The sequence below is a fragment of the Gracilinanus agilis genome, chromosome 5, assembly GCF_016433145.1.
Source record: "Gracilinanus agilis isolate LMUSP501 chromosome 5, AgileGrace, whole genome shotgun sequence".
Taxonomy (NCBI): domain Eukaryota; kingdom Metazoa; phylum Chordata; class Mammalia; order Didelphimorphia; family Didelphidae; genus Gracilinanus; species Gracilinanus agilis.
In genome coordinates, this window is record NC_058134.1 from 19,522,792 (window position 1) to 19,544,300 (window position 21,509).

Sequence of the window (21,509 nt, forward strand, 5' to 3'; positions counted from 1 at the left end):
AGGAGGAGGAGGAGGAGGAGGAGGAGGAGGAGGAGGAGGAGGAGGAGGAGGAGGAGGAGGAGGAGGAGGAGGAGGAGGAGGAGGAGGAGGAGGAGGAGGAGGAGGAGGAAAGAAAGATAAACAGGGAAAATAAGATGGAGATAAACAGACAAACACACAGTTAATATTCATAACTGTAAATATCAATGGGATGAATTTACCCATAGAATTTACATTCTAAATAAACATTTTTATCTGGTCTCCCCAGTTTCAAAGCCTTTTAGGAAGGCACTATATGTGTTTTCAGGGCAGTTAGATGGCGTAACCTGGAGTCAGAAAGACTGAATTCAAATCTGGCCTGAGACTCTTATTTGCTGTGTTACCCTGTGCAAGTCATTTAACCCTATTGGCCTCAGTTTCCTCATCTGTAAAATGGGCTGGAGAAGGAAATTGCCAACTACTCCAATATCTTTGCCAAGAAAACCCAAATGGGGTCATGAAGATGCAGACACAACTGAAAAACAACAATATCTGTTTTCAAGAAAACACATCGTGCATCTATTTTCCAAAGACCAGGCTAGCTAAGTTCAGAGAAACTGAGCATCAAGGTGGCTGCAGGAAGATGGATTTTTCAGCTACAGCCACTTTCAAGGCTGGGGTTGTGCTATCTGCTAGAGGGTGGGCCCTCACTAGTGCAATCACAGACCCCCGAAGCATGAAATATTGCAAAATTGGAGAGTTTACTTTTTATTTTTTAATTAAAAAAACAAAACCCTTACTTTCCATCTTAATATCAATAGTATGTATTGGTACCAAGGCAGAATATCAGTGAGGGCTAGGTACCAAGGGTTAAGTGACTTGCCCAGGGTCACACAGCTACGAAGTATCTGAGACCAGATTGGAACCCACCTCCTATCTCTAAGCCCAGCTCTCTACCTGTCAAGTCACTTAGTTGCCCCCACAATTACAGAGTTCTATAGCAAGAGCACAGCAGTCACTGTGTCCATCCGGCTCCTTTGAACCAACAGACGAGGTCATTTGCTCACAGTCTCACAGCTAGTCATCCACAAAAGATATAAACAAAACATTTATAGAGGGAGAAGTTGCCAAAAGGTCGATTTACACTGGGTGTAAGGAAAACTTTCCTGGCAGTGAGAGTCCCCCCAAAGAGAGATGGTATGCCTTAGGAGGTAGTGAGGTCCCCATCACTACAGGACATCAAGTGAAATAACACAGCAGCCATACTGGAGCCTTTAAAGCTCTTTCCAACTCTGGGATTCTATGATTCTGGGACCTAAAAACTCCAGTCCAGAAACTAAAAAGAGGGGACGGAGACCTCTCTAGCATTTGCCCTTTTGTAGGATTTCTAAGAGCCCGGCTGGACCTACAGGCAAGTTCATGGTCCTTTTCTGGTTGCTATTGGAAAAGAGACTGCCGAGAAGCTTGCTGGGGCCTCCCTGAATGCGGGGGGCTTCGGGGAGGCTGTCGTCCCCGTCGGAGGACAATCTGGGCCCCCACGCAGAGACAGGTCGACTTTGGTTTCAGTTTTAGAAGTAAGAGCCGTGGCGCTTGGCAGAAAGCAAGCGTTCTTTCTCGGCAAACAGCCACGCTTCTGTTTTAGGCACTGAATGCTGAAAAGCTCGTCTACGGTCGAGGTCCGTTTTTTTCGTTATTAGACGCTTGACATTTGTACAGCGTTCCAAGCAGGAGCCTCACAGAGAACGCCTTTGTTGCTCCGCAGCTTCCTCCTTCTCTCCCTGGTCTCCAGCCCTGCCACTGGCAGCCTTAGGACCGTAAGGGAGAAGGATCTCCGCCAACAATCTAAAATCCCCGACAGAAAATGCAGAGCCCTGGCTGGGGGGGGAAATTCCCTCCATTGCAAACACACGTGGCTTTCACTCCTTTTGTACCCCATTTCTTTTTTTTTTTTTAACCCTTAACTTCTGTGTATTGGCTCCTAGGTGGAAGAGTGGTAAGGGTGGGCGATGGGGGTCAAGTGACTTGCCCAGGGCCACACAGCTGGGAAGTGTCTGAGGCCGGATTTGAACCCAGGACCTCCCGTCTCTAGGCCTGACTCTCCATGCACTGAGCTACCCAGCTGCCCCCCTGGGTATCCCACTTCTGGCAGCCAGAAAAGTCCTGTTTCGTCCCCATGTGGTCCCGCCTCTCCAAGGGCCGCAGGAGATAGTGGCCGCAGGCTCTAGCCTGGCAGCCAGTGGCCTTTCCCATCTCAGGCGTGGGATATCGCTTGGGAGAGGCGGCAGACAAAGAGCCCGGAGGCCGGCCCAGCCAATGCCACCCAGCGAAGCTCTGCCCTGCCACGGGGGGCTCAGGCGGCTCCTAACAGGTGGAGGCAGCAGCTGTGGGTCCGGCTATGTCCGGAACACATTTCCGCTGGCCCCCACGGCCTTCCGAGCCTGGCCTCCTACGGGAGGTCTTTCCTGATCCCTCTCTGCCGTGAGTCCTTCCTTCCTCGGGGGATCTGCTGCCATTCCTGAGCTGGGCAGGGGCTGTCCACCTCCCCCAGGACCTCCCCATCTCCCATCGCCTTCTCCTTCCTTCAGGGCCCACTGGGCCGCTTCCTCCTCTGGGAAAACCTTCTTTTTCTCCTGCCCTTGGCCAGTGGTGAGCTTTTCCTTCTCAGCTCTCATCCATCTGCATGTCCAGGATTACGATGAACAACTTTAGCCGTCTCCCTGTTTAATGATATCCATTACTCGTTATTTAATTATGAATGCATAAAATACATTCATAGGCTCCATAGGGATAGCGGACTATGTCCTTTTTTGTCTTTGTGCTTTGCCCTCCCCCTTCCCCTCCCTCCCCCCCCACCTGGTCTTGTTCTGCCCTTGGGTTGCGCTGAGGCCGGGGCACTGAGAACGCACTGACAGTGACGGGCAGAGCCATGCAGGGTTTTGGAGGATTTTCCAAATGTTCTAACGGATTCCACGCTTGCCCTCCCTCAGCTCAGAGGGGGAGACCCTCTCCATGTCAAAATAGGGTCTGGAGATAAGGTTAATTCAGATCAGGTCAATAAACATTTATTAAGCACCTACTAGGTGCCATCGTTAGCCCACGGGTAGAGTTTTCACACAGGGATCCTGTGTGCACCCAACTATGTTTAAGTTTCCCAGCTGAGACCATAAACTTACAGCTGCAGGGGACCTCTAAAACCAACTTCCTCGCAGAAGAGAGAAGGAAACGAAGGCCCAGAGAAGATAAGGGACTTGGCCAAGGCCATGCCGCTAGTAAGATGCAGAAGAAACATTTGAACCTAGATCTTCCTGATTCCAAGCTTAGCTTCCTGTCGGAACTCGTGTTGTTTTCTAATTTCTTGCCATATAACCCAGCTGCTCAATGAGTGGTTCTTTGCTACCTGTTACCTGAGACAAAGTTATTGCAACACGAGGCATGTCCAGCAGCTCCAAAACAATAGCTTTGTTCCTAAATGAGGAAGGTCAAAGGTTAGGTCAGCTGTGGCTTTCAGTGTGATGGACTGTGACAATGGTTTAAGAAACGATCCAAGAGGAAGAAATCAGAGAAGCCTGAGAAGATCTCTTTGAACAGATGCAAAACAAAGTCAACAAAAGGAGAACCTCAATGTGAAGGACCCCAAAAAAATTAAGACATTGTCATATAATTAAAATGACTAAGGTTGGCCCCAAAGAAAAAGAGAAGATAAGCTCTTCCTCTCTGCTTTGAAGACTGGGAGCCAAGGGTATAAAATACTATATATACTGTTGAACAGGCTTGATGATGAAATGCTCTTTTTTTTCTTTTTTATAATTTGTTATAAGGAATGGCTCTCTGGGTTGAAGAGGAAGAGCCATAAACTGGGAAATCTGTATAATATAAAAACTTGATATTAATAATATTTTTTTTAAAAAACCCTTGCCTCCTGTCTTTGGAATCAATATTGTGTATTGGTTCCAATGCAGAGGAGTGGGAAGGGCTAGGCAATGAGGGTTAAGTGACTTGCTCAGAGTCACCCAGCTAGTAAATATTTGAGTCCTCATTTGAACCCAGGATCTCCTATCTCTTAGTCTGGCTCTCAATCTACTGAGCCACCTAGTTGCTTCCTCAATAACATTAAACATTTTTTTCCAGCCTATCCAAGAGACTCTTTTTTTACTTTTAAAAAATAAAATCAAATGATATCTTTCTGGTTTTATATTGCTTCCATTTCTTTCCATCTTCCTCTTCTAATCCCCTCCTTAAAAGTCATCTCTTATGCCAAAAAAAAAAAATTCAAAGAAGAAAAAAAATCAGCAAAACCAATCAATTCATCAAAAACTGCCCCAAAGCTGCAATTATATACCTCATTCCACATCTGTGGGCCCTGCCTCATCCTCCCTTGGCAAAGGAGGCTTCACACATTTTTTGGGGGGGGCCAAGCTTATATTCTATAATTTCACAACATTTACTTTTGATAGTTCTGTGATTATTGGTCTTTCCATTGCATTGTTGTAATTATTTGATATATTGCTTTCTTGGCTCTGTTTACGTCTCATGGCATCGGTTCATACAAGTCTTTCCATGCTGTTCTGTATTCATTACAGCCATTGGTTTTTATAGCCCAGAAATATTTCATTACATTTCTATAACCAAGGGATTTTCTTAATTAAAATAAAATCAGCTCCGTTGGCTAAATAGACCCCAATATCTTAAGGGTCTATAATTTTGTCAACCTGGGTAATTCTTTCCACCCATGCCAATGGCAACATAGCAGATGGGTTTTCAGAAGCCAGAATATGCTTCCCTCAGTGTAGCCATCCCAAGGATGAGGCTCTCCCACCTTGGCTAGCCTGGCCTTTGAATAACACACAATCAGCCCAGAGGCTTATGCTTTGGAGTCTTTCCAGGTCAGGAGGACCCGTGCTTGGCTCTGCTGGCCTGCGAGATTCCGGCATTACCTCCACTCCACAATGAGCCATCCAGAGGGCACACGTGAAAAAGAGACGTTGAAATGCCTCCTTCCCACCTTCTGCCTCAACACTGTGATCACGTCTGCAAGAGGCGAAACCTAGAAACGCCCCCCTATTCAGATGAGGGGGTCCGTTTGGAGAAGCCCTTCTCCCTCTCCCCGGCCCGTGATTATTTTATACCTGGTGGAAATCCCCGACTTGCCGCACGTAGCCGGCCACGTCCACATCAGAGCTGTGCACCTTCCAGACTTTTCTGTCCGCCTTCTTGTAGTCGTGGAGTCCCTTCCAGTTCGTGACCATCAGAGAACGTTCGGTGAGGGGTGCAGCCACGATGATATCCAGCTGCCCGCTGTAGATCAGCACCTACGGAGAGAGCCAGAGGGGAGGCACCGAGGTAAAATGTGGGCTTTCCACGAGATCCATGGAGTCAGTCAGCCAAGGGGAACTGCTCCAAGTTCCAAGAGGAACAACCAACCAACCAACCAATCACCAACCATTTGTGAAGTGCCTACTAGGTGCGGATATTGTTCTAGGGATAAAAAGACAAAGCGAAAATGGTTCCTGCCCTCACAGAGCTCACATTCTGAGGGAAAACCAACTTAAAATGAAGAAATCCTGCCTTGAGAGAGTATTTCAGTCATTATATCCATTATAATTCATCATTATGATTTCAGTCATTATAATAACACATATACGTCAGAACCGAAAAAATAAGCAGAGATTAGATGGGATGTAATCTTAGAGCAGCTGGGGCAACTGGGAAAAGCTTCCTGGCACACACACACACACACACCTGCACATGCAATGCACACATACATGCATGTATATATTTGCATACATATGTGTCCACGCAATACAGATACACATTGACTAATTCAACACTGAACACCTGGGATCGCCAGTTCAAGGGCGGCATTTTTTTTTTAAATTTTTTTCTGTGTAATGGCTCCTTGGTGGAAGAGTGGTAAGGGTGGGCAATGGGGGTCAAGTGACTTGCCCAGGGTCACACAGCTGGGAAGTGTCTGAGGCCAGATTTGAACCCAGGACCTCCCGTCTCTAGGCCTGGCTCGCAATCCACTGAGCTACCCAGCTGCCCCCCTCAAGGGCGGCATTCATTTTCACCCAAACAAGTAAGTCAGCCGTAGAGTGGCACCAGAATTGGCAGGAACCTCAGAGGCCGCCGACTACACCCAACACTCAGCAGGAATCCCTTCTACGGCACAGCTGAGTGTCCAGAAACATTTCGCTTCCGTAGGTGCGGCAAGGAAGGAGGCCACCCAAGGTTGTTAAGAAGTTGTGTCCTACACGAGGCTGAAAAGGGGTTCTTTGGAGCTTCTCCTTGCTCCTAGTTCTGCTCTCTGGGAAGAACAAGCCTGATACCCTCATTAAATGCATTTAGATGGCTCCCTGCTCTCCCCCAAGCTTCTCTTCTCTGGGCTCAACATCTCCATTTCCTTTTAATCACAAAGCATGGCTTCCCCAACCTGGTGTCCTCCTTGGACACTCGACAACTTTTCAACAGCCTCCCTAAACTATGCTACCTCAATTACAACCCTACTGGTCTGCCGTGAGCTACAGATACACGGTCCTACTCGCATCTCTTTATTCCCCAAAGCGATGATTCCCTTAAAAGTAACCTAAGATTGCATTAGTGAACTGATTCATGTTGAGCTTACAATCCACTAAGTCCCCCAGATCTTCTTCACATCAACTGGTCAGTAGCAAGAAGGGTCTGAAACAAAGTTAAGAAGCTCTGATTCTCCCCTGGAGATTTTTGGCATCTTTCAGAAGAATGGACAAAAATCTGAACACTGACTGGAGAGAAATAGCCATCGTCTGTTCTCCATGGATATAAGAGAGTGTGAGTTGAAGGGGCAGGTATTTGAAAATGAAATTATAATGAAAGATCACTCAAGTTTTCTGGAGAACTTTTTTAAAAATATATTTTTAAATTTATTTTTCATCCCTCTTGCAGGATGTAGTCATGGGTTTTTTTTTCCTCTGTGACTCTAACTTGAAGGGGAAAATAACCTACTTAAGCAAAAAAAAATGCTGGTACCCACCTGATGTCCCATATTTCTATTATTCTCAAACCCTCCTTTAGGTGCCCCAATTTTGTACTCATTTTCTAATTAAACCAATATGGTTACTCACCACAAAATGAGGACAGATATCCCTTTTATTTGCCTATTCTATTTTTTAAAACCCTTACCTTCCATATTAAAATCAGTACTGCAATTTGGTTCCAAAGCAGAAGAGCAGTATGGGCTAAATAACTAGAGTTAAGTGACTTGCCCAGGGTCATGCAGCTGGAAGTGTCTGGGGTCAAGTTTGAACCCAGAACCTCCCTCTCTAAGTCTGGCTCTTTATCCACTGAGCCACCTAGCTGCCCCCAAGGCTCAAGTTTTTTTTTTAAAGATTTTAAACACAATTTAATAACACAATCCAACTCCTCCAGCAGCAGGACAGGTCTGGCTCCCCGTAAGATCAAAGCGCCTTGTGCCTCTAATACAGAAACACATGCTCCCTTTTGGCTCTGCAGTTACCATCACTACCTCCCCCTTCTTCAGCCAAAAGGAAGAAAAAAGAGTCAGCTGGGCTTAAGTTGGCTTCTTAAAATCTCCTCTAGACTCGGGCACTAAAATCTTTGTATTGTTTATTTGAAAGAGACGCCTCAGACCTTGATTCCTTACAGCCTTGCCAAAGCCTCCCCCAGCTGCTGGCTGGAACAATGTGCAAATAATTAAATCTGATGTGGATGGAGGGATGGGGCTACGACATGGCCCGCACACCCCGCAGGGCCTGATTAGAGCTGATTGGCTACGATAAGCTTCTATAAAGTCATTCATCCCTGGCCCTGCACCCAAGACAGCCCAGATGGGAGCACAACTCGATCCATCTCCTTCTGGTGCGGCAGGTTCGTGGCTCCTAGCAGGCATTCCTTGAAGGAAGGGAGGGACCTCCAGAGATCCCCATCAGGGATGGAGCTTCCGAGAAGTCTGGAGGCACCAAATCGTCATGGACCGATTCCTCAAAGTGTAACTGACGATGGGCTCAGAGATGCTCTGGGGAACCTCGGAGCGCAGGACTTCCCAGAGGCCTCTGGGAAGGGAAAGCAGGACTCAGACCCAAAGAAGAAACCGATTCAGTAGACAGAGCACCATGTCTAGTGTCAGGAAGATCTGAGTTCAAATCTGGCCTCCCTGACTAGCTGTGTGATCCTGGGCAAGTCATTTAACCCTGTTAGCCTCCGTTTCCTCATCTATAAAATGAACTTGGGAAGGAAATGGTAAACCACTCCAGTGTCTCTGCCAAGAAAATCCCAATGGGGTCACAAAGAGTCAGACATGACTGGAATGCCTGAACGACAAAAAATACCCAGAGTCCCAGAAAGCAAAGAGCTGAGCTACTTTTCTGCAATCAGACCGTCATCGTCGGTCCTTTCCTTATTCCTCCTTGCCCAGGAATGCCCTGCTGACACTCTCATGGGAGTGAGTCCTGATACACCAGAATATGTCGTCTGCTCACAGCCGCAGCCCAGGCAGATATGGCTGCCCTTGGAAGTTTCCACTGTGCTGCCTTCCCTGCAGTCTAAACTCTCATCGATATCCCTGCCTTACGTTGGTATGTTTTTCAGTGGTTTTCAATTGTGTCTGACTCTTTTGGGGTTTCCTTGGAAAAGATACTGGAGCGGTTGGCCATTTCCTTCTCCAGTTCATTTTACAGATGAGGAAACTGAGGCAAACAGGATTTGGTAACTCAGCGAGGGTCAGACAGCTAGTATCTGAGGCCGGATTTGAACTCAGGAAAATGAATCTTCCTGACTCCAGGCCTGGCGCTCTATCCACTGGGCCACCTAGCTGTCCTTTATAGACTTTATAATGCTACAAAAAGTTAGTGGCCTCGATAGTAGGAGCTGCAGGACCTCTTCTAAGGCAAATATTTTCCTCCATAAAGAAGACGGGGAAAGATACGAGTTACACGAAAAAGGACAATAATCCACTCCGAGGGATTCTCTAGTGAAACAGAATTTTCCCCCGACCAGCCATGGTGCAAAGGCAGTCCCTCGGCTTACAGAGTCTCCAGGGCTCCAGGGACTGAAGGACGGAGCTCGCCTTTGTACGAGAACATCCATTGTTTTTGGCAAGCAGAAATATTTTCCTTGCCGAGCAAGCAAGACGTTTTTAAGTTCTCAGTCGTAGACAAATGAGCTGCAATGGGTAAGAAAATCAGACCAAGGATCCAGTGTGGGCCTCCCCCAGGAAGAATTCCAGTGGTTATATTTTTAACCGCTCGCCATGTTTATTCTGCCGTATACTATGACAGCATCCCAGCTGGGTGCTCTGGGGGCCAGAAGGATGGAGGGAGCCCTATAACGGCCCTGGGAGGGAGGCACCAAGATCCTCACGTCTCAGAGAGTCAGACTGGACTCAAACCCAGGCTTTCCTGGCTTCCCTGCCTCTATTACAAGTGACCCTTGGCAAGCCCTTGACAAAGGACCTTCTCACTCTTTTTAGAGCAGCTGGTGGCGAATGGCACTGAGCGCTCAGCCTGAGTCAACAAGGACTAGGTGCAAATCACATCTCCGAGTTGTGTGAGGCAGGCCAAGTCACCTTACCTCTATTTGCCTCAATTTCCTCAACTGTAAAATGGGGATAATACTGTGAGGATCAAATGAGATGATATTTGAAAAGCACTTAGCACACAGTCGAGGCGCATAATAGGAGCTATATAAATGCTCATTCCCTTCCCCCTTTTCTCATATATACCATTTCTTATTTCTGTGCCTTTGTCTTGGTTGCTCCCAGGTTCACCCTCATTACTTCCACCTTTTAGAATCCTTCATTGCATCCAAACCTGAGTTCAAGCAAGGGTTCTAAACTTAAGTTTATTAAATGCATACAATAAATTCATACAATAAAATCTATAGAATAATAAAGGAAACCAATTATATTGAAATGTGATTATCAAAAAACCTTTTTTTTTAAAAACAAGGTGAGGGACCCCAGTTAAGAATCCCTGTCCTTGAGGAAGCCTCTCTGGATTCCCCCTGTCCCCTCGGAGCTGGTGCTTTCCCCACAAAATTATCTGGAATCTCCTTTGTGTATTATTTATGCACAGGCTGACCTCGGACAGAATATAAGCTGCTGGAGGGCAGGAACGGTTTCAGTTTTGTCTTTGCACAAAGTAGACCCTTCATCAATATTTGCTGATGATATTTGCCAATATTGGCTGAAAAGGGCTACTTTTAAAAGGAACTTAGAGGAAAATCATAGTCTTCAGGTGCTTTGTGTCCTTATTTCTTGGGGACACAAAGACCACGGAGGTAGGAGGACCTTCAATCTATGTACAAAAATTCCTGGAAAAAATTGCTTTCACTACTAAACACAGTCTTGCCATTGCTAGTTTATGGCATATCTCATCCATCTCTTAGAGGTTGGGGGGGGGGTCAATGCCATAAATAAACCAAGCTTTCTTTGGATGGAATTTCTTGACATTAACTCTTGACAGTCAAGGTCAAAAGGAACCATTTCCATTTCCAAGCTTGCAAAAGGCAGTTTAACAAATAGTTCCCTTTAAAAGGAAGTTGCCTAAAGGCTGCAGAATCACAAAATCTCAGAGCAGACCAAATCTCAGAGGCTTTAGTCTAAAGTCTATCCTTCCTCTCAAGAAATCCTTTCCCAGCATCTCTGACAAGTGCTATCCAATCTTTGCAGCTGGAAGATCCAATGGATAGAGCACTGAGCCTAGAGTTGGGAAGACCTGAGTTCAAATCTAGCCCTGGATAATTACTAATGGTATAATCTTGGGAAAGTCATTTCACTTCTGTTTCAGTTTCCTCATCAGTAAAATGAGAATAATAATGGCATCTAACTCCCAGGGTAGGATCAAATGAAATAATATGTAAAGGGATTAGCCAGTGCCTCCTGGTATATAGTAGGTACTTCCTAAAGGCTTTGTTCTATTCTCCTTTTCCCTTTTTGCTTGGAGAGGGAAGGGGGACCTGTATCTTCTCAAGGCAAGTCTATTCCACTTTTTTTTTTTTTTAAACCCTTGTACTTCGGTGTATTGTCTCATAGGAGGAAGATTGGTAAGGGTGGGCAATGGGGGTCAAGTGACTTGCCCACGGTCACACAGCTGGGAAGTGGCTGAGGCTGGCTTTGAACCCAGGACCTCCTGTCTCTAGGCCTGACTCTCACTCCACTGAGCTACCCAGCTGCCCCCTCTATTCCACTTTTAAAGAGCTCCCACTACTAGGGAGTTGTATTTTTTTTGTGTGTTTTTGTGTTGTTGTTGTTTTTTTTTTTTTATATCAAGTACACCTTTGTAATTTCTACATTATTCTACATGACAGCCTCCAAATGCTACCAGGTCCCCTCTCTTCCCTATGTCTTCTCCTTCAGGCCAAACACCTCCAGTTCTTTCAACCCATTTAATACAATCTCAATTCCTTTTGCAATTCTAGGGATCCTAAGTGCCACGCTCAAGGTCTCACAGAGAGTCAGAATTTGAAACCAAGACCTCTGATTCTAAATTTAGCCTACTTCCCATTGCCTCAAGCTGTCACCCTCCTTAGTCCAGGATGATAACGTCCACTTTAAAACACACACACACAGACACACTCAAAAATAACCTCTGTGCAAGGTCTATGAGAAATGCCACATGATTTATCTCTCGTTTCACCCCAAGGAAGAATTGAAGCCTCCAAATGTCTCATAATATCCGAATTCTCTTCCTCCCTGGCCTCTGCCCCATCCACTGAGAAGGCAGGAAACACAAAATTGGGATTGAAGAGTTATGAAGCTTTTCCTTAAGTTATCAGTGAATACTTGTGGCTGGCATCAGCATAAGACACGATCCAGGAAATACACGAGGGCAAAACGAAATGCTTGCTCTGTGCCAGGCACCAGGAATACAAAGGCCTTCAGAAATAAACCCAGAGTGGGCGTCTTTGAGGCAGAAGGATGAAAGATTTAATGCTTTGGAGCCTTTTCTATTTTATTTAATCCAGATCCAGCCCCCTCGCAGCCACCATGTTGAGTTTTCTAAACTAAGGTTGGGTGGGGCACTTTGGCCCCATCATTTATCAAACACAGCCTCGTGCCAGTGTTACGTCTGTATCTAACGTTAACTGAAATAGAGAGACCCAACAACAAGGCTGAGATCAGTATGGCATGTGAGCAGCTTCTGTCACACCAGCTGCCACAAGGCAGGTGTGCTGAACCAATGAGCGGCTTCTCCCCATCCCCAAACGCCTCGGCTCCATCCATGGTCGGTGATCAGAGTGGAAAAGGTAGCTTCAAGACTAAAGCCAATCTCTTTGTCTTTTTTTAAAGGAGGAATCAAAGTGATGGGATTTCACTGATTTATCTTATTCCATTTATTTAACCCTTCCCACGATACTTCATAACCCCAATTCCACTCCATGGCTGGAATTTGGGGCTGATATATTTTCAGAGACTGGGTGGGAATAAATCACCAGGTTATTCAAGACTCTAATTCATCCCTACAAGGAATCCTCCTCCACCCCATCTCCAACCCCAACATAGTATTTTGGAGTCAGAGAAAACAGCACGGTCTAGGGAAGAAAGCACTGAACTTGGAGTCAAGACGACATAGGTTCAAATCCCACCTTAGACACTTACTGGCTGTGTGACCTTGAGTTAGTCCTTTAACTTTTCTGTTGGACATGATAGCCTTCTAGGTCCCTTCTAGCTCTAAATATTTATGATCTATGACCTAGGTTTGAAAATTGGCTCTGTCTTCTCATACCTGCTAGGTGACTCTATTAAAAATTGGTTTCATAAAATAAAATTTATATGATTTATCAGGTTAGTAGTTTTCTGAACTAATCCTACATTACTGGTGATCCAGCCTGGTCATAGCATATAATCTTTTTTTTTTTTTTTTAATCCTTACCTTCTCTCTTGGAATCAATACTTTGTATTGGTTCCAAGGCAGAAGAGTGGTAAAGGTGGGCAATGGGGGTCAAGTGATTTGCCCAGAGCCACACAGCTGGGAAGTGTCTGACACCAGATTTGAACCCAGGACCTCCCATCTCTAGGCCTAGTTCTCAATCCACTGAGCCACCCAGCTGCCCCCCATAGCATGTAATCTTTTGAAATATGTCATTGAATTTGTTAATATTTTATTCAATATTTTCCCATAAATATTCACTAGCCATTGGACTAGTTTTCTTTCTCTGCTTTATCTCACCTTGTTTTATGTATCAGGATCAGATTAGTCTCATGAAAGGAGTTTGGTATGATGTCCTTTCTTCTAATGTTTATAATATTATAATATTATAATTCATTTCCTTCCAATTTTTTGATAAAATTCACTTTTAAATCCATCTGCTCCTGTTTTGTCCCATTTGTGAGTTCACTTGTAGTTTGTTTAATTTTTCTTTGTGCAAATAAATTATTTAAATACTCAAAAAATTGGTTTCATAATTTCAAAAGGGCTCTCACTGCAGCAAGACAATCCATTTATACCATCCTATCTGAGCTCACTATCATCAGGATAAATCTTGCTTTTCTTGCACTCTATCCCTTACCACCTTTTCTTTTCTTTTTCTTTCTTTTCTTTTCTTTCCTGTCCTTTTCTTTACTCTTCTTTTCTTTTAACCCTTACCTTCTATCTTAGAATCAATACTATGTAATTGTTCCAAGGCAGAAGAGCACTAAAGGATAGGCAGTGGGGTTAAGTGACTTGCCCAGGGTCACACAGCTAAGAAGTGTCTGAAGCCAGTCCCATCTCTGGGTCTGGCTCTTAATCCAATGAGCTACCTACCTGCTCCCTCTGACCAGCTTTGACTCTCTTTGCATCCCAGAGCTTAACAAAGTGCTTGGCATACAGTGGACACTTAATAAATGCTTCTTTGCCTGTGTGACCTTGAACAAGTAACTTTACCTCTGGGACCTCAGTTATTTCATCTATAAAATGAAAAGGCTGGACTCTGAGGTCCTTCCCAGCTCTGAGTTAACATTCCAAACACAGTAGGAGAACAAAGAAGCTGCCTTCCTAATTTCATTGATTTTACCACCTTTTGTGTGCTACTCTGGGCTCACTTTGAGGAAATATTCCCAGAGGCTTTAATGTCAGATAACAAGCTTTGTCATCAGCTCAGAGTCAGCTGGAAGAGATTGATTTAGTCGGACCCTTTCCCTTTACAGAAGAGGAAACCAAGAGCCAGAACGTCGGCCTGGGTGGGTTCAAACCCAGATCTTCAATCACCAAATTTGCACCATCAGTCAAAAGCTCCTTCCAGGCTCCTGAGAACCTGCGTATGATCCAAGCTCGGATTTTAATGCAACGAGATCTCGTGTCTCACTGGCATAATAGCCAACGTGCAGAAATGGCTGGGCTTCTCACTCTTAGACAACTCTGACACTTAGGGAAAAAATCAATGTTAAAAAATGTAAATCATCCCAGCTCTGCCACCAACTAGGTGACCTTGGGCAAGTCTACTTCCTGCCCACCCCCCCAGCTTCCTCCTCTGTAAAATGAAGGGCTGGACTAAATGGCCTCTGAGGCTGGCTTCCAGGTCTAAATCTATGCCTGCATGTCTGAGCAGGCTTAGTACAAAAGGGGGAAAAAGAGATCTGGAGTCGTGGCACTTGGGTTCGAATGCCAGCCGGTTTCATTTCTCTGAGCTTCAGTTTTTTCAGCCGTAAAATGAAGTGACTGGATGACTGTCAAGATCATAATTTTTTTAAAAATGGCGCTCACGAATGGACATGACTCTTAACAAATATCTCTCCTTAATGAAAAAAGGTTCCGCTTCGGCGCCCTCTCAGGTCCCTTCCGGCTCTGAATCCATTTTCCCAAGATCCCGTAAAACTCTTCTCTTTGGGTCTTCATTTTCTCATCTGGAAAATGAAAGAGTTGGACTAAATGGCCTCTCAGGTCTTTTCAGCTTGAAATCCTATAATCTGGGTAAACAGTTTATGTTACGGGGAAGTTCTTTTTACTCCATCCCACATCCCAGGCAGTCCATATGTTGGAGAAAACTGAAAACAGCTCCTGTTGGGGCCACTTGGAAGTTTAATCGTTAGTCTTCAGGAAACCCCAATTAAACGAGGCTTTGGGATTGGGAGAAGGCTGCCATTTCTTATTTCTCTGCTCTGGGTCTGCTCTTCCTCGGGGTCACACCTGGGCTGCCCGCCCCTTCCCGCTCCGTCCCTGCTCCCAGAAGCCTCTGCCTCTTGGCCATGCGGTGGGCACAGAGGAGCTGCCCGGGGCTCTCTCGCTCGCCGATAGCCTGCAGCCTCACTCGCGTGCTTTCCCCATGATCTAGTGACCTTCATCTCCAACGCTCTGTGGTTTCCTGTTTGGGGAAGCCGTGCTGTTCCAGCCTGGACGAGGCTCCCAGCTGGCTGCTATCTCTGTTCATTCTGACTCTCCTGTCCTTGGACCGAAACACAACAAAAAAGAACCTTCTTTCCAGATGCCGAATCCACGAGGCGGGAGCTGGCTGCCTTCCCCTTCGCTCCTCTCCGCTGTGTGCCACGCCTGGGCATAAATACTTGCTGAGTCCGGGGGGGCCCTTTCTTCCTGGAGGAGCCCGGCCGGCCGGCCTTGGACGCTGCCCTCCAGCCCGTGCATCACAAAGCTTTCCAAAGCTTCTGCCCCAAGAGATTCATTTCACTGAAAGTCCTCCCACAAAGGGACATTCCCAGGTGTCTCCGAGGCTCAGGATCAAAACTAGAGACACTGACCTGCAGCCCAGGAGTTGAAAATCCATTAAAGAGCCTGTCCGGATCCCAAAGCATACACCTTCCTGGACAGCTGCCCTCTCACTCCAGCCACCCCTCCCCTCCCCGGCCAGTGTTTTTCCATCCTCCAGACATGCAGGTCTTTGCTTATATATGGCCTTTGGCTTAGACATCCTGCATCTGGCCTTCGGGGTTTATCTTGTCCAAGAAGCCTGAGTGTCCGATGCCTGCTGTGAGGTCTGGGGAGGGGGAAGCAGAACTCTCCCACGGACCACCCTCAGGACCACTCCTGGGGCCCAAACCTTCCCGGGGCGGCCTTTGACTCAACAGAAAGCAAAGGGGAAGAGATGGAAGGCAGAGAGAGCCTGGGGCCTGCCAGCCCACGTTTCTGCCAGCTCCGGTTCTGCTTGGCCGTGGGAGAGAGAAGAAAGCTCTCTCCGTGCTGGGACTCTGGCCAGCACTGACACAAGTGGCCTTTTCCCATCAAAGATAATGCTTCTTCAGTTGTGCTCTGGCTCGAGGCATTTGGGGACTTTAAAGGGGATGATGGGAAGGGGAAGCCACATGCCAGAGGATTCGGGACACCCACCGTCCCTGACGGCCAAAGTTCTCTAAAAAGTGACCCGGGACAGTCACGAAAGTCAAGTGAGGATGAGACTGTTTATCGCCTTTTTAACCCAATGGCCCCACTACTGGTCAGTGAGGCAGGGGATAGAGCCCTGGGCCCGGAGTCAAGGAAACCTGAGTTCAAAACTTCCCTTAGACATCTATCAGTTATGTGACCCTGAGTGAGTCACTTAAATTCTACTTGCCTCAGTTTTCTCATCTGTAAAATGGGGATAATAATGTCTACCCCCCCCCCAAGGTTGTTATAAGGACCAAATGAGGTAATAATTATAAAGCTCTTAGCACAGACCTTGGTACAGACTATATAAATGGTAGCTATTATTATTATTATTATTATTATATTATCATTATTATTATTATTATTATTATGTAGCCCAAGGAGGTCTACAAAAATTTTAGAAGTGTTCAATTTTCCATAGCAACCCTCTTTATCCCCTAATCCCTGCCCCTTCCTATTCTATTGCTCAGGACCCAGTCATCCCATTTACGGCGCTGCTGCTTCTACAAAGGGCCTGTCCAAGCCCAACCTCTGCTCAAGGGCTCAGTTCACCATTCCAGGGACTAATGACTGAATGGTCCTTCTCTGGCTCTATTGATGGTCTCCCTATAGGAGAGCATAAACCCCCCGAGGGCAGAAGTCATCTCGCTTTTGGTCTTGGCATCCCCAGGGATCGGCACAGTTCTAGGCACTCAGCCAATACTCAAGAAAGGCCTTTCCTTCATTCATTCAAAGCTGAATTCTGAGCTGATGAAAGAAAAACCACAAGTTGCCCAGAGAGAGGATAAGAAGACCTGAGGCTCTCCTCTGGGCCGATGTGGGGGACCGCCATGACAGCCTGGCGTATGTTGGCTGGACACGGTCTCTGTTGGGCATTTCTGCTCATGATTTTTCTTTGTTAAGAGGGAGCAATCATTTGGAAGGGATGGAGAGAGAGCGAGGGGGGCATGGCCAGAATGGACGGTGATTGGAAAAGAAAAGGCATCAATAAACTTATTTTTTAAATGAAAATAAAAGGAAGCCAGGCCTAGAAGAGAAAAGCATCTTATCTGGTGGGTAACAAATAGATAAGAGGTATTTATTTTTTACCAACCAGAGAGGCGGACATTCATTTTCTCTTCATTAGGGGACAAGACTCTCCAGCATCGAGGTCCATCTTTTTCTCCTCACACAGGCCTACGGAGGGGTGGGCCGGGGGGATTCTTTCGCTCGGCCTCACATTCCATCGACTACTCCAGATGTACCTTCCCCTACCCCCTCCTCAGCACGAGGGCTCAGTCTTGCCCCCTGCTAGCCATCAATAACCCACTTTTAATGAGCTGGAAACAAGCTAAGAGGACGGGTCAGCTTCCTCCCCTGACATGCTCCCAGCCTGTGGAATGCGGGCTCCAAGCATGACCCCCCAAGGGTCGTCCTCGCAGGGCTGGGGTGCTCTGGGAGCTGAGCTGTCCACATAGACAAGGAACAGCTAGCATCCTGCCCCAAAGCTCTTGCTCTAAACGATGAACCATGTCTCTGATTTCTTTTCTTCATTAAAGTGACCCACATTCACTCTGGATGCCCCCTAAACAGAGATGCTATGCAGAAGCCAAAGGATGACTCTGATTTATAGAGTCCAGTGATTTAGGCTTATTCTTTCCAGGCAATGTGGGACCCTTCCCCAACCCCTGCCAGATGACCCAAGGACCTTCCAAGGATGGCCTTTCTTAGAAGAGCAAAGTCCAGCCAGTGGAGGAGGTGGACCCGACGGGCTGCAAAATGGGCTCCTCTGGAAATGGAGCAGATGTTCCCACAGTCCTTCCGTTGCCAGGAGCAGATAGCCAGGAGCCAGGGCAAATTTAGCTGGGGGAATCCCAGGTTGGATCCAACACACTCAACCACTCAACCTACCATCACTTCCTCTTGGCACCCTTTCGCTGTGTTTTTAGTGTGGACTTATGTTTTCCTGGAGGTAGGGAACTCCCCGTATGGGAATGTCCTCCACTGGCACACAGTAACTGTAACTTTTAATCTTAAGAGAGTTGTCTGGGGGTACCAAGAGATGAAATGGTTTGTCCCATCTCCTCCATCCAGGACACATCAAAGGCTGGACTAGAACCCAGGTTCTTCCTGACTCACTCCAAGGTCATTTCTCCACTAGGCTACAGGAATCTCTTGCTGCCACCCTTATTATGGGTAAACATGCGGTCTTAGAACCTGAATGGCCGGGATGGCTCCAGCTCAAGTGGAATGATCTATAGGAGATCTCCATCACCCACCAGCTAGTGCCTGCCCCTCAAGCATCTCCTCTCTGCTTTATATATTCCAAAATATGACACATTGACTTCTCCAAGGAGACTGAAAGCTCTGGGAGGGCAGGGTCTGCTTTCACCCATAGATGCACCTTGGTAGTATGGATGATAGAGTGCCAGATTTGGCATCAGGAAAACTGGTGCTCAGATCCCGAAACAGGACAATTACTAGCTGAGTGACCTTGGGCAAGTCTTAAGCTCTCTACACCTTAGTTGTTTTTAACCCTCACTTTCCAGTTTAGTATCTATACTGTGCACTAGTTCCAAGGCAGTAGAGTGGTCAGGGCTAAGCAACAGGGCTTAAGTGATTTGCCCAGAATCACAGCCAGGAAGGGTCTGAGGTCACATCTGAATCTAGGATTTCCTTTCTCTAGGTCTGGCTCTCAATCTACTGTGCCATCTAGCTGCCCCCTCTCCCTCAGTTTTATCATCTATAAAATGGGGATTACAATACACCTACTTTGACCACACTCGGGGCAGTCATTTAGAGGAGGATTAAGAGGGAAAAGATGGTACGGGTATGGCTAAGTGTGAAAAGAAGTGTGCAATTTCAGGTGTCTAAGCTCAATGGGTGACCCTCGAAATTCCATCCTCCAGATGGCCAAGCTGGCGTCCTTTATAGAGCAAGGCCAGAGCCTGGCCACCCAGCATCCAATTCTTAACAGAATCCAGTGACACTGGTTGGCTTCCTGCTTCCTGCTTTTAATCAATGCAAGAAAACATGGCATCAGTTAGCAGAAAGATCAGGAGTCTTCTGAGGTCTCATTCCCAAGGCCACCCTCCTCGCTTGTTGTCTTTTTTCCCCCTCAAACACAGTTCCCCCTTGTTTGGAGCAGTAAAGCATCCTTTCCTCTACCCCTTTCCGGAGAATGTCACACAGGCGAGTCAATAGGGTGGAAAGGTTTGTGCAAATGAGTGTAATCGATACAGGAACCGGCAGAACTGAACTGAACATTCCCAGAGTTACCCGAGGACACAAAGCTAGAGGGCCGCAATAATGCTGAAGTTGGGGCAGCTAGCAGCAATAGGCCTTCCTCAGAAAAAGATAAAGGCACCCCCAAAGGGGCCTCTGGGACTCCTCCTTTCATTTGGTCCAGATGTCACATGGTAACCTCCTTTGGTTTTGCCAATTTTTTGGATAACGACGTTTGAGCTGGGCAGCTTCAAATGGGTAAAGAGGTGGCCCAAAGCATTTGAGATAAGCAAGGCTGGACAAATGCCCCAGAGCAGGATGGGAAAACCCCCATGCCAGGGGGTCTCTGGGCAAAGTTTCCCAAAGTGGCAGGCCACTGGGGTTCCCTGCTGCTCCCTGGGAATGAGCAGAAGTCACTGACTGCTTTTCTTCCAACTACCTCACCAAGACACCCTTTCCAGTAAGGGGAAGGAAAGGCTATTTGATTGGGAAACGGCAGAATTCCCAGGTCAAACCTGACTTCTTTGGTCAATTAAAAAATAAAATAAATGACTCTGGGCACTCCTGGATGGCCTTCTATGACCCCAACTGCTAATCTATGCCCCAATCACAGTCCTGGACTCTGCTCTACAGCTAGAAGGGATCTCAGCAAGGGCTACCTAGTTCTATCTCCTCGTTTTGCACACAAAGGAAACTGAGGCCCACAAAGGACTTGCCTAAGGTCACTGGGTACTAAGGGTTAGAGATGAGATTCGAATCAAGGGCTTCAGTACAGAGCCGGGAGTACATGTAATGTGTGTGAGTGTCCCAGCTGGATCGAGTCAAACCAAGAAGCAGTCGACCCACCAGCACAGGCCCAGTACACAGTCTGAGCTTACTAAGTGCTTGACTTCAAAGCCAAAATCGAGTAATCCTTGGCCTTGGAGAGCTTACATTCTGCCAATAGCTATGCCCAGCGAAGCACTGAGCCAGCAGACGGATATTTAAAAACAAGAAGGAAAAAGCCTGCCCTCAGGGAGCGTCTGTTCTACTGGCTGCTGTTCTCCAGAATCCCAGAGTTAGGAGGGTCCTCAGAGGCCACCTCAGCCAGCTCATGCCTCACCAGCACACAGCCAGCCTCTGCTGGAAGGCTTCTACAGCACCCCAGAGCAGCTCAGTCCAATGTGGAATGGCAACAAATCTGAGGAAGTTCGTCCTTTCACAGAACTCAAAGCCGCCTCTCTGCAGCTGTACCCATTCTCTTCGTTTTGCCTTCTAGGGTCAAGTGGAATAAGAAGCAAAAGGCGAGCACGCTTCTTTACTTTCCCCAGGACGCCCTTGAGATCCTGGAGGATGGCTCCCAGACCCCCGGTGAAGCTTTCTCTCCTGCAGAACAGCCTGAGTTCTTTTAAATGCTCTCATAGATGGGTGCCCAAGAGCTTCCGTCATCCTGGTCATCCCACAGAGGGTCTGTATCTATTCTGAAATGTGGTGGCCAGCCCAGGACTGAGCTATACAGCCACCCGGGCTGGAGAGGTCTTCCATGATGCCTGTTGGCCATCTGGAACCTCTCGCAGCTCCAGCGGCTGGTTCTGAGACGGATCTCTCTGGCCAAGGGAGAGCTGGCCCAGGAGGGCCCTCAGCTATCCAAGGGCTCCCACCTCTCCTAATCCTTTAGCCTGGCGGTTCCTAGTTCTCATTCCCTAAACAGTACCATGACATGGGTAGAGATGCCCTGGGAAATTCTCCTGCATGTAGAAACAAAAGCTCCAGCTGCGTGAGTCCAACTTTAGACAATCCACAAGCAGCCAAGACCAACTCCAGCCTCGGGACTTTCCTTACAAAACATGTCACCAGGGGATCTCATGAGGGAGAGCTGCCCTCACTTTCTCCCTATCTTCTTCAGAGTAAAAGCAGCTGACAAGGAAGCTGCCTTGTCTCCATATCATCTGCTTGTATTTCCTAATGGGTGGTTTTTAATCCAATTCAATAAAAGTGTGTGTGTGTGTGTGTGAGAGAGAGAGAGAGAGAGAGAGAGAGAGAGAGAGAGAGAGAGAGGAGAAGGAGGAGGAGGAGGAA

At 46.9% G+C, this 21,509-nt stretch overlaps 1 protein-coding gene across 1 annotated transcript in view; it reads right to left on the reverse strand.

Moving 5' to 3' along the window:
* The window catches only part of CPVL (carboxypeptidase vitellogenic like), a 196,919-nt gene that overhangs the window by 77,598 nt on the left and 97,812 nt on the right, over positions 1-21,509 (reverse strand). The window contains exons 12-15 of the mRNA XM_044678865.1: positions 5,085-5,267; positions 2,099-2,319; positions 1,696-1,800; positions 1,368-1,485 (exon numbers count right to left, since the gene is read on the reverse strand). Coding sequence (XP_044534800.1) covers positions 1,368-1,485; positions 1,696-1,800; positions 2,099-2,319; positions 5,085-5,267 — 627 coding nt within the window. The remainder of the gene's footprint in view (positions 1-1,367; positions 1,486-1,695; positions 1,801-2,098; positions 2,320-5,084; positions 5,268-21,509) is intronic.